The sequence below is a fragment of the Chiloscyllium plagiosum genome, chromosome 25 (assembly GCF_004010195.1).
Source record: "Chiloscyllium plagiosum isolate BGI_BamShark_2017 chromosome 25, ASM401019v2, whole genome shotgun sequence".
NCBI classification, from domain to species: domain Eukaryota; kingdom Metazoa; phylum Chordata; class Chondrichthyes; order Orectolobiformes; family Hemiscylliidae; genus Chiloscyllium; species Chiloscyllium plagiosum.
The window spans coordinates 24,714,079-24,736,164 of NC_057734.1; the positions used below are offsets into that span (position 1 = coordinate 24,714,079).

Sequence of the window (22,086 nt, forward strand, 5' to 3'; positions counted from 1 at the left end):
AGGTATCATCTCTACCACTTCACTAAACACAAGGTTGGTTGGCATCCTGAACAATTTGATTGTGTATGCAATACCAATCATTTGTAAAGGCAAGGACTGATTTGGGATAGTCAACATGTGGTTTCCCATGCGCAAAGACATCTCATTAACTTGACTGAGTGTTTTGAAGAGGTGACAGAAAATTGATGAAGGCAGAGCAATAGATGTTGTCTACATGAATTTCAGCAAAGCTTTCAATATGGTGGACTGGTTGTAAGGTTAGATCACATGGGATCTGGGGGACCTAGCCATGTGGATACAAAATTGGCTTGAAGATAGGAGACAGAGGGTGTGGTTGCTTTTCAGATTGGATTGGAGGTTTATGACCAGCAGTGTGACACAAGGATTAATGCTGGGTACACTGCCTTTCATCATTTACATAAATGATTTGGATGTGAATATAAGAGAGGTATGGTTAGAACGTTTGCAGATGACACCAAAATGTGAGAGATGTAGTGGACAGTGAAGATTATGCCCATGTACAACAGGATCTTGATTAATGGACCAATTGGCTGACGAGTGGCAAATGGAGTTTAATAAATGCGGTAATGCATTTTTGTAAGGCAAGTCAGGGCAGGACTTATACAGTTAATAGTAGTGCTTAGAGACCACTGCAGAACAAAGAGACCAAGAGATTCGGTTGCATATTTGCTTGAAAGAGGTGGTGTAGGGAGACAGGGGAAGAAAGCAGCATTTGGCACACTTGGGACATCATGTAGCTGTACAGGGCATTGGTGAGGCCACTTTTACAGCACTGTGCTCAATTCTAGTTGTCCATCTATAGGAAGGATGTTGTTACACTCGAGATGGTGGCAGAAAGATATTGCTGGGATCGGAGGGTTTGAGTTAAGGAAGAGATTAGGCTAGGGCTTTTCTCTATGGAGCTTCAGAGGCTGAGAGAAACCTTACAAAGGTTTATAAAATCACGAAGGGCATAGATAGGGTGAACAACTAAAATCTTGTTCCTGTGGTGGATGAGTCCAAACCTAGAGGATATAGGTTTAAAGGAGAGATGGGAAAGGTTTTTTTTAAAAAGTAGGAGAGTAGTGCATGTAGAGAACGAGCTGCCAGAGGAAGTGGAGGTAGCAAGTGCAATTACAACATTTAAAAGGCATGTGGATGGGAACATGAATAGGAAGGGTTTAGAAGCATATGGGCCAAATGCTGGCAAACAGGACTAGGTCAGATTGGAATGTCTGGTTGGCAGGGACAAGTCTGCTTCCATGCTGTATGACTTTATAATTCATAGCTTCATACATAAGAAATAATTCAAAACATCAATAAATTTCATCAAGAATATTCAAGTAATTAAAGTTGTCTTCAAACCACACTAAGATTAATGAAGAACTTAAGGGTAGTTGGCCCATTTAAAATGATCTTCCACGATTATCCCAGGCCATCGTGTTGTGACTTACATTTACTTGAGGTTGATAAAACATTAGATAACACCAAAAAAGATGCATTGTAATATACAAAAGGGATAATATTCCTGAAAAAAATTTCAGGATCAGAGTATAGTTGGAAAAAACTTCTACTAAAAGAGGAAAAGAAAAAGTCTTTTCAAATACGAAAAAGTCAAATAGATAATCCAAATACTACTCCCCAAAGCTAGCCGTGACATCCAATTATAATTTATAGATATAGTTAAGTTTCAAAACACTACCAGGATATGCAAATCGGCAGCAGTGAATTTAGGGGTGCGTAGGGTAGGTTATTTTAATTTAGATTATGGACTAATCCTCAGCATAACATTGTGAGCTGAAGGGCCTGCTCTGTGCTGTATTCTTCTACGTTCTATGATATTCCAGAAATCAATTTTCCCTCCAAAGGCTCACATTCAAGAATGTAAACTTAGTGACAGCCATCTAATCAAACATTGAGACTTGTGCCACTGTTCAATTTACAGCATTCATGTTGGTTGGCCTGTGAGCATGAGCAGTTCTACAGTTTTCATCATAGTTCAGCTGGTTACAGTACTCTTTCCTCTATGTCTTGAGATGGGTGACTGACATGGTAGTCAAGTATAGGCATATGCCTAGCAAGGAGATGACTACCAAAATCAAGACCTCTCAACAATGCTTACTTGTACCAGATTGAGAAACAAACAGCAAAGAAACTCAAACTAGTTGAGTATATTCTTATACAAAAAAATTCACACCATCATCCATGAACTACAAGCACCCTGCAATCCCCAACTACCTGACCTATAAACTCTCTCTCCTAAATCATCTTTTATCAATAGATTCACCTATTTCAAATTTAGTAATTCTCAGTTTGCAAAGATCTGCTCTTCCATATTGATGGATAAATCTTCAAAATGTAAGCATTCAAACCAAGTGCCATACAACAGCCAGAAACAAAAACTTGATTTTTATAGGATTGTTTAAATCAAAGACAGCTTTACAATTTAACTGGGAGCACTCATGCTCAAAATTTGATTTTTAATTGCAAGCTGTAATTTGGTTATGGGGTGGGGGAGTGTTCAAGTTCAAAATTAAAATTTGCGCGATTAGATTAGGTGAGCAGCTTTAGCTTATGAGCAGATGATAAAATTTCAAAATTGATAACCAGAGGGAAAATGAGAGGCTAACTAAGAAGATTTTTTTTATGTGGCTTGCAGCAACCCAGAGTAAACAGCTGAAGTTACATTTGTTCTCTCCCTTATAGATTGGATTATGGAGAAGACCATCTGTGGGAGAGTTCAGATGGTAGGTTCAGCCCGTAAGTGCAGGGACTCCTGTGTCACTGGAGAAGCAGAATTCTGCAAATTGGTTAAAGGGATGCCAGTTTCTGGAAACTATATCAAAACAAAGTGTATAAAACCAGTGGCCCAAGTGGTCCACTAAGACAGTACACCTGGACTAATGAGTGTTGAATATTATGACAATGCCTTCCCCATGAACTGGCAGTTCAGCAAAATAACTTTGCAGTGGACTGTTTCGAATTCAGAATCGAGGATCTACTTTTGCCAGACACATTGCGACCATGAAATTATACAGTTAGAATTGCGTAAATGGCACCATTTAAAAATCAAGATGAATTAAAATCTTAAATGATCCTCCTCAAAGTGCCACTTTAAAAAAATATAGTAAATTTTAGTGATATATCTAAAGTTAAATTTATAAAACTCAGAATTTTGGACTTTGAGATATAAGGATATTAGCTTTCCAGCTTATACTTATCAGCACTAAATGATCAGTAACCCAATATAGATTACCAGTTCACACAAAGACCAAGAATTCAAGGAATGAATGCTAATGTGAATTCAAAAGAGCACAAATGTAAATGCACTAAAATTGATCCCAAAAGAATCCATGTAAGACTTCATTTTACACTCAATGAACAGGATTGTGCCAGGCTGACAGGGATCATGTTTAAGATGAGTGTGCAGGCTTTTCCTACGGTTCTGGGGGTTCTATCAAAGGCTCTTCAGCAAAGAAAGTCCTGCCTGTTGAGAACTACTGACCAATGGAGAGGTAACAGCTTGGCACTGCCATCAACATCATTGAGTCAGAGACATACAGCATAGAAACAGATCCATCAGTCCAACTTGTCCATGTTGACCAGATATCCTAAACCAGTCTAGCCCCATTTGCCAGCACTTGGTCCGTATCATCCTAAATATTTCCTATTCATATACCCATCCAGGTGCCTTTTTAAAGTTGTAATTGTATCAGTCTCCACCATTTTGTCTGGCAGCTCATTCCATATATGCACCACCCTCTGCACGGAAAAGTTGCCCCTTAGGTCCCTTTTAAATCTTTCCCCTCTCGACTCTCCCACCCCAGGGAAAAGACTGTCTATTTATCCTATCCGTGCCCCTCATGATTTTATAAACCCCTCAGCCTCCGATGCTCCAGGGAAAACAGCCCTGGACCCATCCAAGGTCCAGGATTAGAGCACAAGTCAGTGAAAGTGGGATATGGGGGAGCAACCCTCTGTGAATGTTAGTGAGATAGAGGTGGCTTTTGTGTTTGGACCACTGCTCTGGGTCCTCTTACAATTAAGTGAGCCTGGTAATCATCTCTGTCACAACACACCACAAGTTACAGCCATTAAATACACTAAAGAAAGGGAAGAAAATGCTTTACCTGTTTTTATTTTACCGGACTTTTAATAGAAAACTGAATGTAATACTGGCAGGCACATTCAACTAACACTCACCTTACAGCCTTTAAGACAGCAAGAGATCAGAAATCAAGTGAAGATTCAAATCTGAACTCGATCCTGACAATTATAGTATAACATACCGTCATGTCAAAAACCAGGAACAAACAGTAAAGAAACAGTGGGATTATAAATTCAATATTTCCTTGGCAAATCAAAAGAGCTCCAGTTGGAAAACCCACTTTGGTTAATGCATTAAATCTGTGATCAATTTTAATCTGGCACATTTTCTACTGTTGCCGCTGGCTATGCCAAGACCTACAGCCTTAAGATCAGCTTGGGGAGAAATCTGAAAGTCTTCAATTGTAGAATTGGCATTTGAAATAGAAAACAAACTTGCATTCCCACTTCTCTCCTGTAAAAAATTCAGTATTATATATGCAACAAAGATGGCAAAATATTAAAAACATGTTAACATTCTATCATATTTGAATACTGTCCAGAAGATTATGGCAGCAGGTCAATCCTACAATATTAAGCCCCTGAGCCAAAGCAATTTCTTGGCATCAGTCTTCATTTAGAGCTACTCTTTACTACTGAATGGTTTGGTTTTGTACGTATAAACAGCAACAGACTGAAACTATATGTGCCTGTAATTTCTGTCTGAGACACGGAAGGAGTAAAAAATATTAGGAAAGTTTAAACAAATTTGCTTTACTAGAGAGAGTGTGTCCTACTTAAAGTTCAAGGTAGTTAAAATTCAATTTAAAATTACATTATGCTGGGAAAATAAAAATAAAATTGCCATAATAAGTGAATTCCAGTATAACCGATTTGATAACTGAAGGGTGAAAGTGGCTTTTTATTTTTGAATTTATAATCTTATGATAAGTAGAGATGAGTATTTGGGTTGTGACAGCTTGAAAGCATTGCCTATTCTTAAGTAGGGGTGCATTTTAATATAGGAGAAAGTGAGGACCTGGAGGTGCTGGAGATCAGAGGCATTTTAAATCTAGATAGTCAAGTGGCTTACAGAAAATAGCATATTCTTTTTGTCTTGATTCACAGCACGAGGGTCAGGTACTGGATCAGTGTGCTTGATGATCGACACAGATTCACCTAGGCAAGAGAAAAAACATGAGAAAGAAATATTTAACTGTCACCCAGATCCAAGTTGTCCTTTCATTATGAAGGGGACACCTGCACGTAAGCAGACAAGACTGCAAAATATCAAGTTTTAGAACCAACATAGGTAAACCTTTTGACTCAACGTAAGCCACGGAGAGACCAGGTCATTTTCTATACATAACGTAGCTAGATGTCTGTTTGCCAAAAGTTTGAAGAATTCTTAAATGTTCTTCACGTCCATTTTATCTTTGTTAAATTATACTAAAATGTTACAGATCGGCTGAATATTACAACACTAATAATGCAGTGTGTTTGAGAATTGCAAGTATCCAATAATTTAAATGAAGCAATGTAAATCAATAAAATCAAAATTTAGTCCAATGTTTGGTTAAGTGAAATCAATTTGAAATTAAAAATTAGATTTGTAGGAAGTTGCAATGTATGCAACTAGCTATCAAAATATTTCAAGTTTAAATCTTGAAATTGTCTTTTCTATGCACAATTATTCTTTTCCGTTTTACCTATATTCCAGATTCTGTACATTGCAATTTAAACTACTCATGGTTAACTAACTTGATTAAGATTTTTAATGAGCTAACAGTGTTGAGGGAATAAAATTTGACAGTGTATTTGTAATCAACCTGCTCAGACACACCTTTACAAGCAGTTGCAACTTGAACCAAGACCTTCTGACCCAGAGGTAGGGACACTACCGCTTCACCAAAAGACCCTGAAGTTTTCACCATCAAGCAATACTGCTTCATGCAGCAGCAATCTCTGCTGATGACTTAAATGTGTACCACTGCTGCTTTTACCACAATGCAATAACCACTATACGCCCACATGGCTAATGCAGTGTACATGGACTTTGAGGCCTTTTGATGAGTCATGTAACAGACTTCAATGCTGACAAGTCAACAGAATAAAATAGATAGCAGTAGTAGGGATACAAAAGTTGGCTGACTGTTGGTTGTCTGTTTCTCAGACAAGGTGCAGATTTCACAGGATTTGTTATTAGCACATGCAGTACAGTTTCTCAACAGATTATTGATTTAGACTTGGACGCAAAAGGCCTAATTTCAAAATTTGCTGTTGACATAAAACTTGGAAGTAAAAAAGTAAAACCGTGGGAAGGATAGCGACCAACTGCAAGAGCATTGGCAAGCTGCTGGAGTAGATAGGCATGCAGATGAAATTTAATGCAGGATGTTGCCGTGTCTGACTTTGTAATTATGTCAGATTTTAGGAAGTAACTTTTCAATTTAGGAATTGAATTTCAATATAGGTAAATGGAAAGTCTTTTTTTTCCAGAAGCTGGTAAACACACCTGCACTATTTCAAAAAGTAATATGCATTTAATAAATAAGTCCAGAGTTGAAAGTGAGAAAACTTGAACAATGGATGAGTCACCTCTAAACTATTGGCAGGAATAGGAGGTCTACAGTTATTCGGTAAAGAACTAAGATTATCTGTGTTGTTCCCAGATCAAAGAGCCTAAGGGTACCTTTGTATGCAAAAGGACTTTTTGGCGGGATCAAAAAAAAAATCTAAAGACAGATGTTAAGCTCATTTAAACATGTTAAAAATGTTTACACAGTTCATTAAATCAACACTATTTTCAAGATAAAAGATCATTAGTTTACTTCATTTTTTTTGAAGGATCCAAGTCTTTTTTAAATTCATTCTCGAGGCGTGGAGTTTCTCTGGCAGGGCCAGCATTTTTTAGAGTATGCCACGTTTCTATGGAGATGGCCTATAGAGAAGTGTACTACTTTGTATCTTTGCACAGAATACAAACAGTTCAATTTGGGAACAGTTGCGGGGTAGAATTTGCCCAGTCCACCAAGCAGTTGAATGAGCAGAAAAAGGGTGAAAATAAATAATGCAGGGTACTATCAGCAAAAGGAAAAACAACAGTTGAATTTATGACCAAGAATTTCAAGTTATACAATAAAATTATTTAACACATTGAAAAGTAACATGACATTACCTGTAAGAATAGATTGATCTATTCTTAGGGTTGTTGACTTAATTGAAGTCAGTCTGATGTCAGCAGGAACCTTGTCACCAACTGTACAAACGAGAGGAGTATAGTATTACATTTCAGATTGGTATCTTTAATATTAAAATAAACTATATTTCACTTGACAATGAAATATTTAGTGCCAATCTACCCTATAGCTAGTGTATAACCCAAAACTCTTCTGCATATTCAGTGCACAACCACCAACACATTCCTCTTCACCCCCAACATACCCAGTCTTTAGGTTAAGAATGTAACCATCTAAAGTATATTATAGTTTTAATTCAACTTGAATGAAGTTATAATTACCATTGAGGAGAAGATAAAAAGTAAATAATACATTTTAACCACCCAATTTAAGCAATGGCATTTACCCTGCACAAGTTTAAAGACATTGTTAAATTATCATTTCTAAACACATTAGTCAAAAACTTTGTTGTTTCTTTATAAACGGAACCTTCCCTGATCTCATCCAAAGCTCCCACCCATTTCCAATGTTAAACAGAAGAAGGAGGCCTATGTGTTGATATAGGATCTGTTTTGGGACCGCTACTGTTTGTCATTTTCATAAATGACAAAGACGCAGGCATAGCTGGATGGATTAGAAAATTTGCAGATGACACTAAAGTCGGTGGAGTAGTGGACAGTTTGGAAGAATGTTACAGGTTGCAGGTGGACTTAGATAAACTGCAGAATTGGGCTGAGATGTGGCAAATGGAATTCAATGCAGCTAAATGTGAAGTGATGTACCTTGGGAAGAATAACATGAAGGCAAAGTACTGGGACAATGGAAAGATTCTTGATAATGTGGATGTGCAAAGGAATCTTGGACTCAATGTACATAGATCCCTGAAAGTTGCCACCCAGGTGTGCTAGGTTTCATACGTAGAGGGATTGAGTTCCAGAGCCACAATATCATGCTGCAACTATACTAAACACTAGTGTGGCCGCACTTGGAATATTGTGTACAGTTCTGGTCGCATATTTCGGGAAGGATGTGGAAGCATTGGAAAAGGTGCAGAGGAGATTTACCAGGATGTTGCCTGGTCTGGAGGGAAGGTCTTATGAGGAAAGGCTGAGACACTTGGGTCTGTTCTCATTGGAAAGGAGGCCAAGAGGGGATTTGATAGAGACATACAAGATGATCAGAGGATTAAATAGGGTAAACAATGAAAGCCTTTTTCCTAGGATGATAACTTCAGCTTGTAAGAGGGGACATAACTACAAATTGAGGATGATAGATTTAAGACAGACGTCAGAGGCAAGTTCTTTACGCAGAGAGTGGTAAGGGCGTGGAATGCCCTACCTGCTAATGTAGTCAACTCAGCCACATTAGGAAGATTTAAACAATCCTTGGATAAGCACATGGATGATGATGGGATAGCGTAGGGGATCGAGCTGAGAATAGTTCACAGGTCAGCTCAACATAGAGGGCTGAAGGGCCTGTTCTGCATTGTATTGTTCTATGTTCTATTCTCCCAGTGTCTGAGTGGGTTTGCTCCAGTTTCCTCCCACAATCCAAAGATGTGCAGGTCAGGTGAACTGGCCATGCTAAATTGCCCATAGTGTTAGGGGTAAATAGAGTAGGGGAATGGGTCTGTTGGGCCAAAGGGAATCTCATCTAATATATTCTAGTTCTGGGTTTACAGACACCAAACTGATGAGTGTGTACATGATGTTTAATCTACAATCTGTTCAGAAGTACTCAGCATAATTACCTTACACTAGTGTTGCAACGCCATATAATTAGAATTCAAAGCACAGTATTTTACATAAAATCCAACAGTTTAATATTTAAAGCCCTGTACAACTTAAAGCAGTAAAATATGGATCATACCAGCAATTTAAAAAATACCTCTAACACCAGGTGTGAAAAAGAGGGGCCCAGGAAACAAATCAACTCACTGAAGGAGGGTGCGGTGGTGGGTGGGGGAAGAGGGAGGCGAAATGGTTGGTGGAAACAATGTTTTTTGAAGACGTTTAAAGAACAGATTGTTTGTTGAATAGGTACAGAGCTTTAAGAAATTTCAGAGGAAGGGGCTATCGTAATTGAAGATTTTTTAAACCAAACAAACAATGAGAAAATCCATATTTCGCTAACCCAGATACAACATAAGAAACCAAGGTTACAGTCAGTTGGACCCATGCAGAAATTTGAAGATATGAGAAGTTTAGTTTAATGTATTGGGATTCAGGTACAAGTCAGCAAGAACAGGAGTCAGGCAGATCAGGACTGAACCACTGTTTTGGTGAAGTAGAGCTCATGGTTTGGAGAGTGAAAAATGTGACTCCAGCAACAAGGACTTAAGAATATCAAGTCTAGAGGTAATAAAAACATGGATATCAATGCTTCTAAAGGGTCCGGTCATTGACTGTATGCTTTCCTCAAACATTTGTCCTCCCAAAGTATAGGAACCTCACTTGTCCAGATTAAAAGTCATCTGCCATTTCATCAACTTTTCAACTTAATTTATTGTGCTGTATCCTTTGATAACCTTCCTCACTATCCACAACTCCAATTTTTGTGTCATCTGCAAAGTTAGTAATCAGGCTACTTACGCATTTCCATCCCAACACTGATCCTTGTGGAACACCACATCCTGTCAAAAACCACCCCCCCGCCCCACCCCCACCCCACCAAACCCTCTGTTTATGACCAAGCCAATATATCAAACTCACCATGATCTCACCTGACTTAATCTTCTGGACCAGCCCACTATAAAAGGATCTCGTCAAATGCTATAGCAAAGTCCATGTTGACAACATCCACTACCCTATCGTCAATCATTGTCACTTTCTCAAAAGTGAAATTTGAGGCAGAAGATCTCCCCCACATAAAACCATGCTGACTATTACCAACAAGTCCATTCTTCTCCAACCACAAGTAAATCCTGTCTTTGAAGAATCTTGTTCAATAAATTTCCCTATCACTTACATAAGGCTCATTGGCCTGTAACTTCCAGAATTAACCCTGTTACCTTTCTTCAACAAAGGAATAAATTAGCTATCCTCCAGTCTTCTGGGATTTTGTATTCGAGTTAGCCCCAGGTGAGGAATACTGAGGGAGGCAAGGGAGGAATATCTTGGGATAGATCCTATCAAGTCCTGGGGATTTATCTACTTCAAATGTTTTGAGACACACCCAACACCTAAGCCTTAATATCAACGTACCCCTCCCTAATCTTATCATCATGCTCTTCTCCTTGGTGAATACTGATACAAACTACAGTTCAATGCTCAGCTCTGCGTTGAGCAAGATGCAAAAATTTTGCATAGCTTAGTTCATTTAACCAAGTGACTTTAAAAGGCTGTTTGTGGCAAGGAAGAAGTGGAATTTACTGCTGTAATTGAATAAAATATACTAAGCACTGTCAGAGAGATAGGACTTATTCATAGGTATATAGAGATTGATTATTTCTCTCACCAAAAGTTATCAAGCAAAATTAGATACAAAGTGGTGCCTAGGATAAAATAAGGTGATTGCAGATGGCAGATTCCTATCTGACTGATGAGCTAAGTAGTAATTCCACCCAACAGCGATTCCAGAGAATGGACAAGAATGTGGAGAGGGTTCATGGCGGACCATATGGAATAAAAAACTAAATTTCCTTTCAAAGTTGCTACCAAGTGTATCAGAACCGGAGGAAATGGGGACCATGTTAGAAAGGGTGTGTTAAGTTCTCACGTTCTTTCCAGCTACCCCATCCTTTCTGTAGCCAAGGAAAGAATATGTGATTGCATGCTACAGTCTGGTAAAAATCTTGGTTCGAAGCAGGGAAGGAGAAACTGTCCTAGTGATCAGAATATAGATTCTGACTAGTATCCACCTGATGCCATTAAACCTTACTCCATGTAACCAATAGCAGGGCAAATCCTAGTAATATTTTATTTCACCATACATCACTAACAGGCTGAAACAGCAATGTCGCTGCCAGACACTCAAAAGATGGATTCAAGTGGAGGTACTGAAGTCCCAGGATGCAAGTTAATATGCTTGAGACACAAATAGTTTGTTACCAGTGGGGCTAAGCAGATCAGTACATCTGTACAGGACAGAGAATTAATCCTGTTCTTACAGAAGCCTCATCATCCCTTGCTGTGTTATTATGGAATGCACTCCTGCCAGGAACAGCTTTTATTTGCACACACACCTTTAGTTGTTCTAGCTAGTATGAGTCATCTCTCAACATATTAACAATATGGTACAGAGATCAATGGATTCTAACATATTATTCCAGAAACACTTCATGAAATTCACATACAATACAGTTTTCTTTGTTGGGGGGGGGGGGGGGGGGGGGAAATCAGAAGAGTTTAATGTAACACATAAATTTCAAATCAACACTGATTTTCTAAGAATGGAAGACTAACATTAACACCTGGACTGGACACATGCACAGAGGTGGCAAACAGGTGGGAACTTGGTGCACTGAAATTCACTTATTTAAATATAAAATATTTTTGCAGCTGTCACAGCAAGTTGCCACACTGGGGTCCAACACACATAAAAAAGCATTTCTGCTTCCTTGCAGATACAAAAAACAAGCAGTAACTTTTCCTCTAATGAACTGATGAACCCGCAGCAAAAAGGTGTTCCATCAAAAATATTTATTAGAAAAGGGAATCAAAAGGAATGCACGTTGTTTAATGTGTCTTGTGCAATTGCACTAAGATGTAAGTAAGCAGCTTAAGAATGCAGTCATGATAACCCAGCTGGTGTTCCCAAGTACAGTATAGAATAGGAAACAATTAAAGCAGCAAAATTCACATCTTAGCTGCATTGGGTAAAAGCTGACATGAAAGTCAATATCCTACAGTGCCATCAGCTGTTCAATAGAGGTTACAGGGATTGGGTTTGGGTGGGTTGCTCTCTGGAGGGTCAGCATGGACTTGATGGGCCGAATGCCCTGTTTCCACACTGTAGACAAGCTATGATTCTAATATAGTCACCCACCATTACTGACAGAAAACAAAATCAGAACAGACCCACAAAAGGATATAGGTCCCATAATGTTAGCTCAATTTCAATATGCAATTTTAACTAGAGTATGGTAAGCAAGAAATGCCGTTATTTTAAACCAACAAATCTTGGGTTTAAAACACTCATGACTAAAACAACCTAACAACTACAGAAAAACAAATCAAAGCAATGGCTGTGGACCTTAAAACTAGCTCAAAACTAGTGCCAGTATTCTACAGAAAAGCATTTTTACTTTCAAGTCAGAAACATGCAAAATGTGAAGTTCGTTCAGTTTGGCTCTCATTTTCTCAGAAGCAAGTGCAGTTCTTGCTTCCCAGCAACATGAATTACATTTCAGGTGGCCTTTTTACTGACTGGTCCCTGTAATATTCATGAATACAAAGCATTTCATTATAGAATGAAATCTTTTGATGTAAAAAAAATGAGCACGTATTCTCTTCCCACCACCACGGTCGCCCCCCCCCCCAATATAAACATTTCTTGGTTAAATAATAGAAGGCCATCTGTGCAATTTTAATTTTGTCAAATAGAGAACAGATTATATTACTGAAGTGATTAAACTTTTAAACTGCACCAGGGACAGAGTTCAGTGAACATTCTAATGTCACACCAAAGGATTAGCACCATCAGCTGCTATATCTGCAATACAGAATTACATTTGCATTATGTCATAACCAAGACAAGCAGGGACAAACCACAAAGCAACTTCCATTACAGATTGCTATCAATGCTGCAAACAGTGGATTTTTTTCAATTACTTCATAAATACCTGATTTATAAACTTCAGATTCAAAAAGTAAATCTACCAATTAGCTCTATATCCTGCAAGGAATTTCCCAATAAGGACAGGTTCCTTATTAAGCCACCAAATAAGCATAATTTTGGTATAATTAACAGTCAAAATGTCAGCTATTTGATTTCTGAGATTAGACTAAACTAAAGACCAAGTAAGCGCGACATAACTTTAACCATATGCAGATAACGCATTTTGGTATAAAGCACATTTCAATTTTTTTTGTTTGATGGCAGTTACCAGATGAAAAGTAAGCTAAGCTTCTGTGCCCTTGAGCAGAGAACAAACAGCAATACCCAGACAATGAACAAGGCCAAAAATGGGAAAACTATTTGAAAGTGCTCCCCTGATGTCGCGAGGAGCTTTAAATGTGGACATATGATAGCAGCTGGTTTCCAGCAAATCACAATTCCACAGGAGCAAAATGGGATAATACCTTGCTGCATAGTTTCACATCATGGTGGCAATTGCTCCAAATGTATTTTCCAGCCTACACCTTGTATAAAATTGAAGAGTTGAATGTAGAAAGACTACTAACTTTAATAATAAGTCTACATCCACCTCAATGATTTCATGATATTTGTGATGGCATAAAACTTCCTTGATAGATTTCATAGTCGGAATAAAAACATGACCCGACTGAAGTCAGCTGAAGCTGGAGGTAGAATAATATTAACTTAAGTCTAGTCATGATGGTAGGATGAAACACTTCTGCAGGGAGAAAAAAGCAAACCTTTAAATTTAACAAAATATATACCAATTTCATAAGAAAACATGAAATCATTTTAGCCTACTTGTGTCAAGTTAACCATGCTTTGCTGTGGAAAAAAGTTAATACTTTCAAATTCCATGATAAACAGCTGAATTACAGAAATAACACAAACTACAGTGAATTTTAACTTAAATTATTACAATTGATTCCTGAGAGTGGGTGTGTGGGAAAAAAAGATTTATTTTATTGTTCCAGTTGTAGCAAAAAGTCAGATTTTAAGTTTTGCATATAAATATCTCGCTCAGTTTTGGATTCAGAAAACTGATCACTACCATCATCTGGTGTCAAACTGGAAATCAGACCATTCAATAAATATTCCAATTGATCCCATTGCTCTCAAAAGGACTGTACGTTTATGGGAATTTGGTAAGCACAAATCAAAAATGATCGTAACTATTGGCAAAAGACAGTCTGGATATCCAAGAACTGTACCAATGAGACTGTATCTGGAAAAAAAGACCAACACGTGCCCGAGTGATTGAGACAGCAGTAGTTCAATGAGATGGAATTGCTTTTCATAAAAGGCTTCAAACATGCTTGTAATAAGACTTCCATAAGTGGAAATAGTTATTCACCATAACAAAATTAGAACAAGCAGCTGGTCTTGTCTGGACCAGAACAATATGATCTGATGTGCACTTTCACACCAATTCTTACTCCCACATTAGTGCCTCATTTTCAGAGAAAGACTCTGCTTATAACATTCCATATAAGCAAGTCAACATAACTGAGTTTTACTCTACAAGTCCTTTATTGAATGCTAGTTTTGGAACTTATCAAGACTGAGCATACTTCAGAGGAAAGCCAGATTGTCCTGCGTATCAGCAGGCAATGCTTCTAATGCGGGACTAGATATGCTGCATGTTAAAGAATCCATCGTACTATTCAAAAAGGAGAGGATTGGCAACTTCCAGGCCAGCATTACTTAGTCATTGAAGTCTTGCATAGCTAATAACAAGGGGAACAAGGGGAAAAATAGTCACTTGTCTTTGTGTACAGAAGAGCCATTACATTTGACTACACAACCATCAGGTACTCAATACTGCCAAAGTATTCTTTTCCACCCTTTGAAAGCCTTTCAACAAGTTTATTAAAATACTCTGCAAGTGCAAACACAAAGAAACAGGATGGCAAAACAGGTCAGCAGCTCTAGAAATTTGTTCAAATGCAGCACAACTCAGTTATAGAGGCAGATGTACAGCACAGAAACAGACCCTTCGGTCTAACTCATCCATGCTGATCAGATATCCTAGTCTAGTCCCATTTGCCAGCACTTGGCCCATATCCCTCTAAACCCTTCCTATTCATATAACTATCCAGGTGAGTTTTAAATATTGTAACCGTACCAGCTCCACCACTTCCTCTGGCAGCTCATTCCATATAGGGAAGACCATCTGCATGAAAAAGACGGCCCTTAGGTCCCTCTTAGATCTTTCCCCTCTCACCCTAAACCTATGCCCTCTAGTTCTAGACTCCCTGACTCCAGGGAAAAGACTTTGTCTACTTATCCTATCCATGCTCCTCAGGATTTTATAAACCTCTACAAGGTCACCCCTCGGCCTCAGAAGCTCCAGAGAAAACAGCCCCAGCCTACTTAGCCTCTCCCTGTAGCTCAAACCCTCTAACCATGGCAACATCCTTGTAAATTTTTCCTGGACACTTAAGTTTTACTTCGTGTTAGATCAAATAATCAGAGGGAAATGGGTCAGGGTGGGTTACTCTTCGGAGGGTCGGTGTGGACTGGTTGGGCTGAAGGGCCTGTTTCTACACTGTAGGGAATCTAACCTAAAAAACATCTTTCTGACAGGAGACTAGAATTGCACGCAATATTCCAAAGGTGGCCTAACCAAATGTCCTGTACAGCTGCAAAGTGACCTCCCAATTCTTGTACTCCGTGCTCTGACCAATAAAGGAAAGCATACCAAACGCCTTCTTCATTATTCTAAGTGCCTGCAACTCTACTTTCAAGGAGCTATGAACCTACACTCCAAGGTCTTTGTTCAACGACACCCCTTAGGATCTTACCATAAAGTTTATAAGTCCTGCTAAGATTTGCCCTCCCAAAATGCAGTACTTTGTATTTACCTAAACTAAACTCCATCTGCCACTCCTCAGCCCATTGGCCAGTCTGATCAAGATCCCGTTGTAATCTGAGGTAACCTTCTTCGCTGTCCACTACACCTCCAATTTTGGTGTCATTTGCAAATTAACTATCCTCACCCTCACATCCACATCATTTATATGAATGACAAAAAGCAGTGGATCCAGTACCAATCCTTGTAGCACACCACTGGTCATAGGCCTCCAGTGTGAAAAGCAACCCTCCACCACCACCCTGTGTGTTCTACCTTTGGGCCAGTTCTGTATCTAAATGGCTAGTTTCCTTGTAGTCCATAAGATCTAACCTTGCTAACCAGTCTCCCATGAGGAACCTTGTCAAATGCCTTACTGAAGTCCATATAGATCACATCTACTGCTCTGCCCTCAATCAATCCTCTATCACTTCTTCAAACAAATTCAATGAGTTTGTGCAATCTCATGAGTTATAGAGTCAGATATACCGCACAGAAACAGGCCATTCGGTCAACACACATGCCGACTAGATATCCTATCTAAATCTAGTCCCATTTGCCAATATTTGGTCCATACCCCTCTAAACCCTGCCTATTCATATACCCATCCAGATGCCTTTTAAATGTTGCAAATGTACTAACCTCCATCACTCCCTCTGGCAGCTCATTCCATACACGTACCCCCCTCTGCATGAAAAAGTTGACCCACCCAAGGTTTGCCTATTTACCCTATTCATGCCCCTCATGATTTTATAAACCTCTATAAAGGTCACCCCTCAGCCTATAATGCTCCAGGGAAAATAGCTCCAGCCTATTCAGCTTCTCCCTTTAGTTCAAACCCTCCAACTCTGGCAACATCCTTGTAATCTTTTCTGAACACTTTCAAGTTATAACAACACTTCTACAGGAGGGAGACCAAAATTGCATGTGATACTCCAAAAGGCATCCAAACTAATGTCTTGTATAGGCGCAACATGACCTCTCAAACTTTTATACTCAATGCATGGACCAATAAAGGCAAGCAGAGCAAACACCACCTTCACTATCCTATCTACCTGCAATTCCACTTTCAAAGAACTATAAACCTGCACTCCAAGGTGTCTTTGCTCAGGAGCACTCCTTCCCAGTGAGCCTGGTCTTTATCGCATTTTAAATAAAAAGAAAAGCCACTCTGGTATGGAAAGACTACAAAAATGGTGAATGCAAAAACACACAGTAGAACATTCTTACATGGTTACAAGAATCAAACAGCGATTCTCCTCCCCAAAATAATTAGTAAACATTTATATTAATTAAATGCATGGGAGTTAAGAATTTAGAAAACTAATTTTAAAACATTCAAACTGTTGGACAAATCTCAGCCTATCCCAGAGTGCTTCAGAGACAATATCAAGTGCTTTTCAAGTCAATGCAGCAACACTCAAAGGTGCAGTAGCCACCTTGCACATTAAGTTCCACAACTAGCAATGAGAAAGGAAAATTTCAAATAATTCTTTATTTTAAAATAACGTGTTGGTGGTTGGTGTTGTTGAAAAATATTGTTCAGGATGTACGAAAAACTCTTGTTCGAACAACACAGTGGAATAGTTTTCCATCCAACTGAGGGTGGAAGTGGGTCCTTGGTTTAAATAGTCAGTGCTGCTCCAAAACATCAGCCAAAACTTTGTGCTAAACCAGCAAATAGTGGAGTTAAATAAATATCGTGTATCAGTCCTCATGGGGGTGGGGTTGGGGTTGGGGAGATGACACTAATCTTCCAAAGATACAAAAAAAAAAAGAGTCGAAAGTGGAGTGTGGGAGTTGTAAGAGGGGAAGAAATAAATACAACAACCTATCTCTAGAGGAGAAGAATTAGTGTAAATGACAGGGGTAAAGGCCAAAGACTTCCCTGGACTAGACAAGTTACATCCTGGATCATCAAAGAATGTGGCTACAGAAATACTGAATGTACATATAGCAATCTTCCAAGAATCCTTAGATTCTAAGCAACTAAGGATTGGAATGCCAATATAACACCCCTATTCAAAAATGGAAGGAGACAAAAACAAGTAAATGTGCCATTGGGAAAATGCTGGCATCAACTGTAAAGCATCACTAGCAGAGCATTTAGAAATAGATAATATAATCAAGCAGAGTCAGCACAGCTTGAAGGGCAAATTGTATTTGACAATGAGAAAGTTTTTTGAGGAGGTAACAGACAGGATAAATGGAAAGCACTGGATGTAATAAAGCTGGAATTCCAAGAGAAGATGATGATACGGTATCACATATTAGGTTACTGAAGATATGAGCCCATGGTGTTGCAAGTAACATGGATAAAGGATTGACTAACAAAAAGACAGTTTAAATGTGAGGGGGTGCAGTTTCAGGATGGACATCTGTAACTAGTGGAAACCCATTGGTCTCAGTCCTGGGATCACAATTATTTACAATATATATTACTGACTTGGATAACAAGTGGATATACTATCACCAAGTTTGTAGATAATAGAAAATTGGTGGGAAGGCAATTGAGGATGACAGAATCTACAGAGGGAAAAAGGCAGGTTAAGTGGCAGCACGGTGACTCAGTGGTTAGCACTGCTGCCTCACAGCACCAAGGACCCAGGTTCAACTCCAGCCTCGGGTAACTGTCCATGTGGAATTTGCACATCATCCCCAGTGTCTGTGCGGGTTTCCTCTAGGTGCTCCAGTTTCCTCCCACAATCCAAAGATGTGCTGGTTAGGAGAACTGGCTGTCCTAAATTGCCCATAGTGTTAGGTGCATTAGTCAGAGGGGAAACTGGTCTGGCTGGGTTGCTCTGCAGAGAGTAGGTGTGAACTTGTTGGGCTGAAGGTCCTGTTTCCACACTGTGGGGAATCTAATCTAAAAAACGTGAATTGATGAAAACTTCTCAGATGGATTATAAATGTGGAAAATTACATGGGAATGAACTGTGGCAAGAAGGAAAAAAGGTAAATGTAATTTAAATGGGGAAAAGACTGCACAAAACTGCAACAGTGATCGGGGGGGGGGAGAGAGGAGGAGAGGAGGTTCTCATGCACGAATTACAAAAAGCTGGCATACAATTTCAGTGTGAAGAGTGTGGTGCTGGATAAAGCACGGCAGGTCAGGCAGCAACAGAGGAGCAGGAGAATCAAGATTTTGGGCATAAGCCCTTCATCAGGAATAAGGCCTCATTTCTGATGAGGGACTTATACCCCGAAAAGTCAATTCTCCTGCTCCTCAGATGCTGCCTGACCTGCTATGCTTTTCCAGCACCACACTCTCGATCCTGATCTCCACCATCTGCAGTCCTCCCCTTCTCTATATAATTTCAGTGAGTAATAGGAAAGGCGAACGGAACATAGTCTTTATTTCGAAGGGAATGGAGTATAAAAACAGGGAGGTTTGTTAAAATTGTAAAAAATACACTGGTCAGACCACACTGGAGTACGGTGAACAGATGTGGTCCTCTACTTCATGGAATTTATGAGATAGGAGGCAATCCAGGGAAGGCTCACTAGGTGATCCTGGGCCTCAAGGGACAGTCTTAAGAAGTCAGGTAGATTGGGCCTGAGCTCACTTGTCTTTAGAAGAATGAGAGCGACTTTACTGAAAAATACAAAGTTTCTTAGGGTACCGTTGAGATCATTTCCCACATTTGAGAGAAAGGAGTAGGAACTTCTTCAGAGGGCAGTGAATCTATGAAATTCTTCTCTGCAGAGGTCTCTTGAGGCTGAGTTGAGTGTACTCAAGGCTTTGACAGGCAAATTTCTTTAATCACAGAGGTAATCAAGAGATGAGGGGGGAGATAGAAAAATGGATTTGAGAATTATATCAGCCATAATTCCATTGAATGGCAGAGCAAAATGGCATGACTTGGTAACTGCAAGATTTTAAATACTTTAAAATAGGTATAGCAGCACCAGCCAGGGCTTGCTGTTATCTCAGAATTAGTGACAGCAGAGCTTGAATCCTAAAATACCTTGTGGGGCTTGAGGCTCAAACACTGATGAAAACAGCCATAGAATGACTTGCCACAGTAAAACCCCAATTGATGAAAATAACAATGAGGGAACAAATCAATCCACTTTATGTTTTCTACGCATCCCAATGCAAGCCCAGACTTTGAGACTCAGATCACTGCAAAACCTCAAAGCCAAGAAAAAGGTATAACTGAAAAATCAGAATCAGTTCTAACTTGTGTTGGTTCAAAACTCAACTTCTTTTATATAAAAGAAACCTGACGTGATGCACATACTTCAAATGTGACATATTCACCCAATGCAAGCTTCAATAGACTTGATTGCAGGGAGTGAAGTGCTCCGGCATGTTGTTAATTTACTTTCATAACTCATGCAAAAAGATTGCGTTCAGAATTTAAACTTCTTGATCACAGTCTTTCCCCTAATGAGAAAAAAGGGTTATATCACAGAGACATCAGTTTCAGCATATGTTCCTTATGCAAGGTGTAGATAAAATTGTGCACTACCCAAACACTTGGTCTTACTGCTGTGCTTTATTTCACAAATCATCATCTGATGCACAGGATCTATGACAGTCACTAATGTTGCCTTCAAAACAAATGCAGATAACAAACATGCAAAACCTAAAGTATTTACAGATGCGTCAGTCAAGAGCAAAGCATTTTGATGACAACGTAACAAGTAATGGGACATTGATCAGATGGGCCGAAAGGATGACGACTAGCAAATGGAGTTTAATTTAGATCAATGCAAGGTGTTGCACTTTGAGAAGGTAAATCAGGACAGGACTTGCACACTTAATGGCAAGGCCCTGAAAGTGTTGCTGAACAAAGATCAAGGGGTGCAAGTGCATAATTCCTTGTAAGTGGCACTGTAGGTAGACAGAATGGTAAAGGCAGCATTTGGCATGCTTGCCTTCATTGGTTAGTGCATTGAGCGTAGGAGTTGGGACGTCATGTTGTACCTATACAGAACATGTGAGACCACCTTTCAAATATTTCATTCAATTCTGTTGTAGGAAGGTTGTGAAACTTGAAAGGGTTCAGAAAAGATTTACAAGAATGTTGCTGGGATTGGAGGGTTTGAGCTACAGGGAGAGGCTGAATATATTGGGGCTATTTTCCCTGGAGCACTGGAATGGTGCCCTTATACAGATTTATAAAATAATGAGGGGCACAGATATGGTAAATAGCCAAGGTCTTTTCTCCAAGGTAGGGGAATCCAAAACTGGAGGGCATAAGTTAAAGGAGAGAGGGGAAAGATTTAAGGACCAGAAGGGTAACTTTTTCACCCAGAAGGTGATGCAGGTATGGTTTGAACTGCCAGAGGAAGTAGAGGAGATTGATACAATTACAATATTTAAAAGAAATCTGGATGGGTACATAAATAGGAAGGATTGAGGGGGATATGGGCTAAATGTGACTAAGTTACGCAGAGGATGGTACATGAATGGAATGAGTTGTCAGAGGAAGTGGTGGAGGCTGGTACAATTGCAACATTTAAGAGGCATTTGGATGGGTATGTGAACAGGACGGGTTTGGAGGGATATGGGCCAGGTGCTGGCAGGTGGGACTAGATTGGGTTGGGATATCTGGTCGGCATGGACAGGTTGGACCAAAGGGTCTGTTTCCATGCTGTACATCTCTATGACTCTAAGTCAGTTTAGGATATCTGGTTGGCATCGATGAGTTGGATTAAAGGGCCTGTTTCCATGTTGACTCAATAAAACTGTTAATGGAGATTTGCATCAATTTGTTCAATCAGTTGAACACAAAATGTTGAAAAATCATTGACCAAAATGAAAAAAAAAAATCACTCCCTTGTTTGTGCAAAATAAAGTTTATGAAAAGACAGACATTTAGATAAAGGAAGCAGTGCATCATCAGTTTAAAGCTAATGTTAAAAGCATTTTTTTTCCAGCAAGAAACTAGTGAACAATTAGACAGCATCCAAGGAGCAGGCGAATCTATGTTTCGGGCATAAGCCCTTCTTCAGGAATGAGGAGGGTGTGCCAAGCAGGTTAAGATAAAAGGGAGGGAGGAGGAACTTGGGGGAGGGGCGTTGGGAATGCGATAGGTGGAAGGAGGTTAAGGGGAGGCTGATGGGGCGGAGAGGTCGGGAAGAAGATTGCAGGTCAAGAAGGCGGTGCTGAGTCCGAGGGTTGGGACTGAGATAAGGTGGTGGTGAAGGTCAGGTCTGGGC

At 39.5% G+C, this 22,086-nt stretch overlaps 1 protein-coding gene across 2 annotated transcripts in view; it reads right to left on the bottom strand.

Moving 5' to 3' along the window:
* LOC122562666 (sarcoplasmic/endoplasmic reticulum calcium ATPase 2) overlaps positions 1-22,086 on the bottom strand; it is a 93,175-nt gene that overhangs the window by 34,007 nt on the left and 37,082 nt on the right. For both annotated transcript variants that reach the window (XR_006315385.1, XM_043715703.1), the window contains exons 6-7: positions 7,265-7,345; positions 5,180-5,265 (exon numbers count right to left, since the gene is read on the bottom strand). Coding sequence is in view for 1 of the 2 variants with exons in the window: in XM_043715703.1 (XP_043571638.1) it covers positions 5,180-5,265; positions 7,265-7,345 (167 nt within the window). In the remaining variant the exon portion in view is untranslated. The remainder of the gene's footprint in view (positions 1-5,179; positions 5,266-7,264; positions 7,346-22,086) is intronic.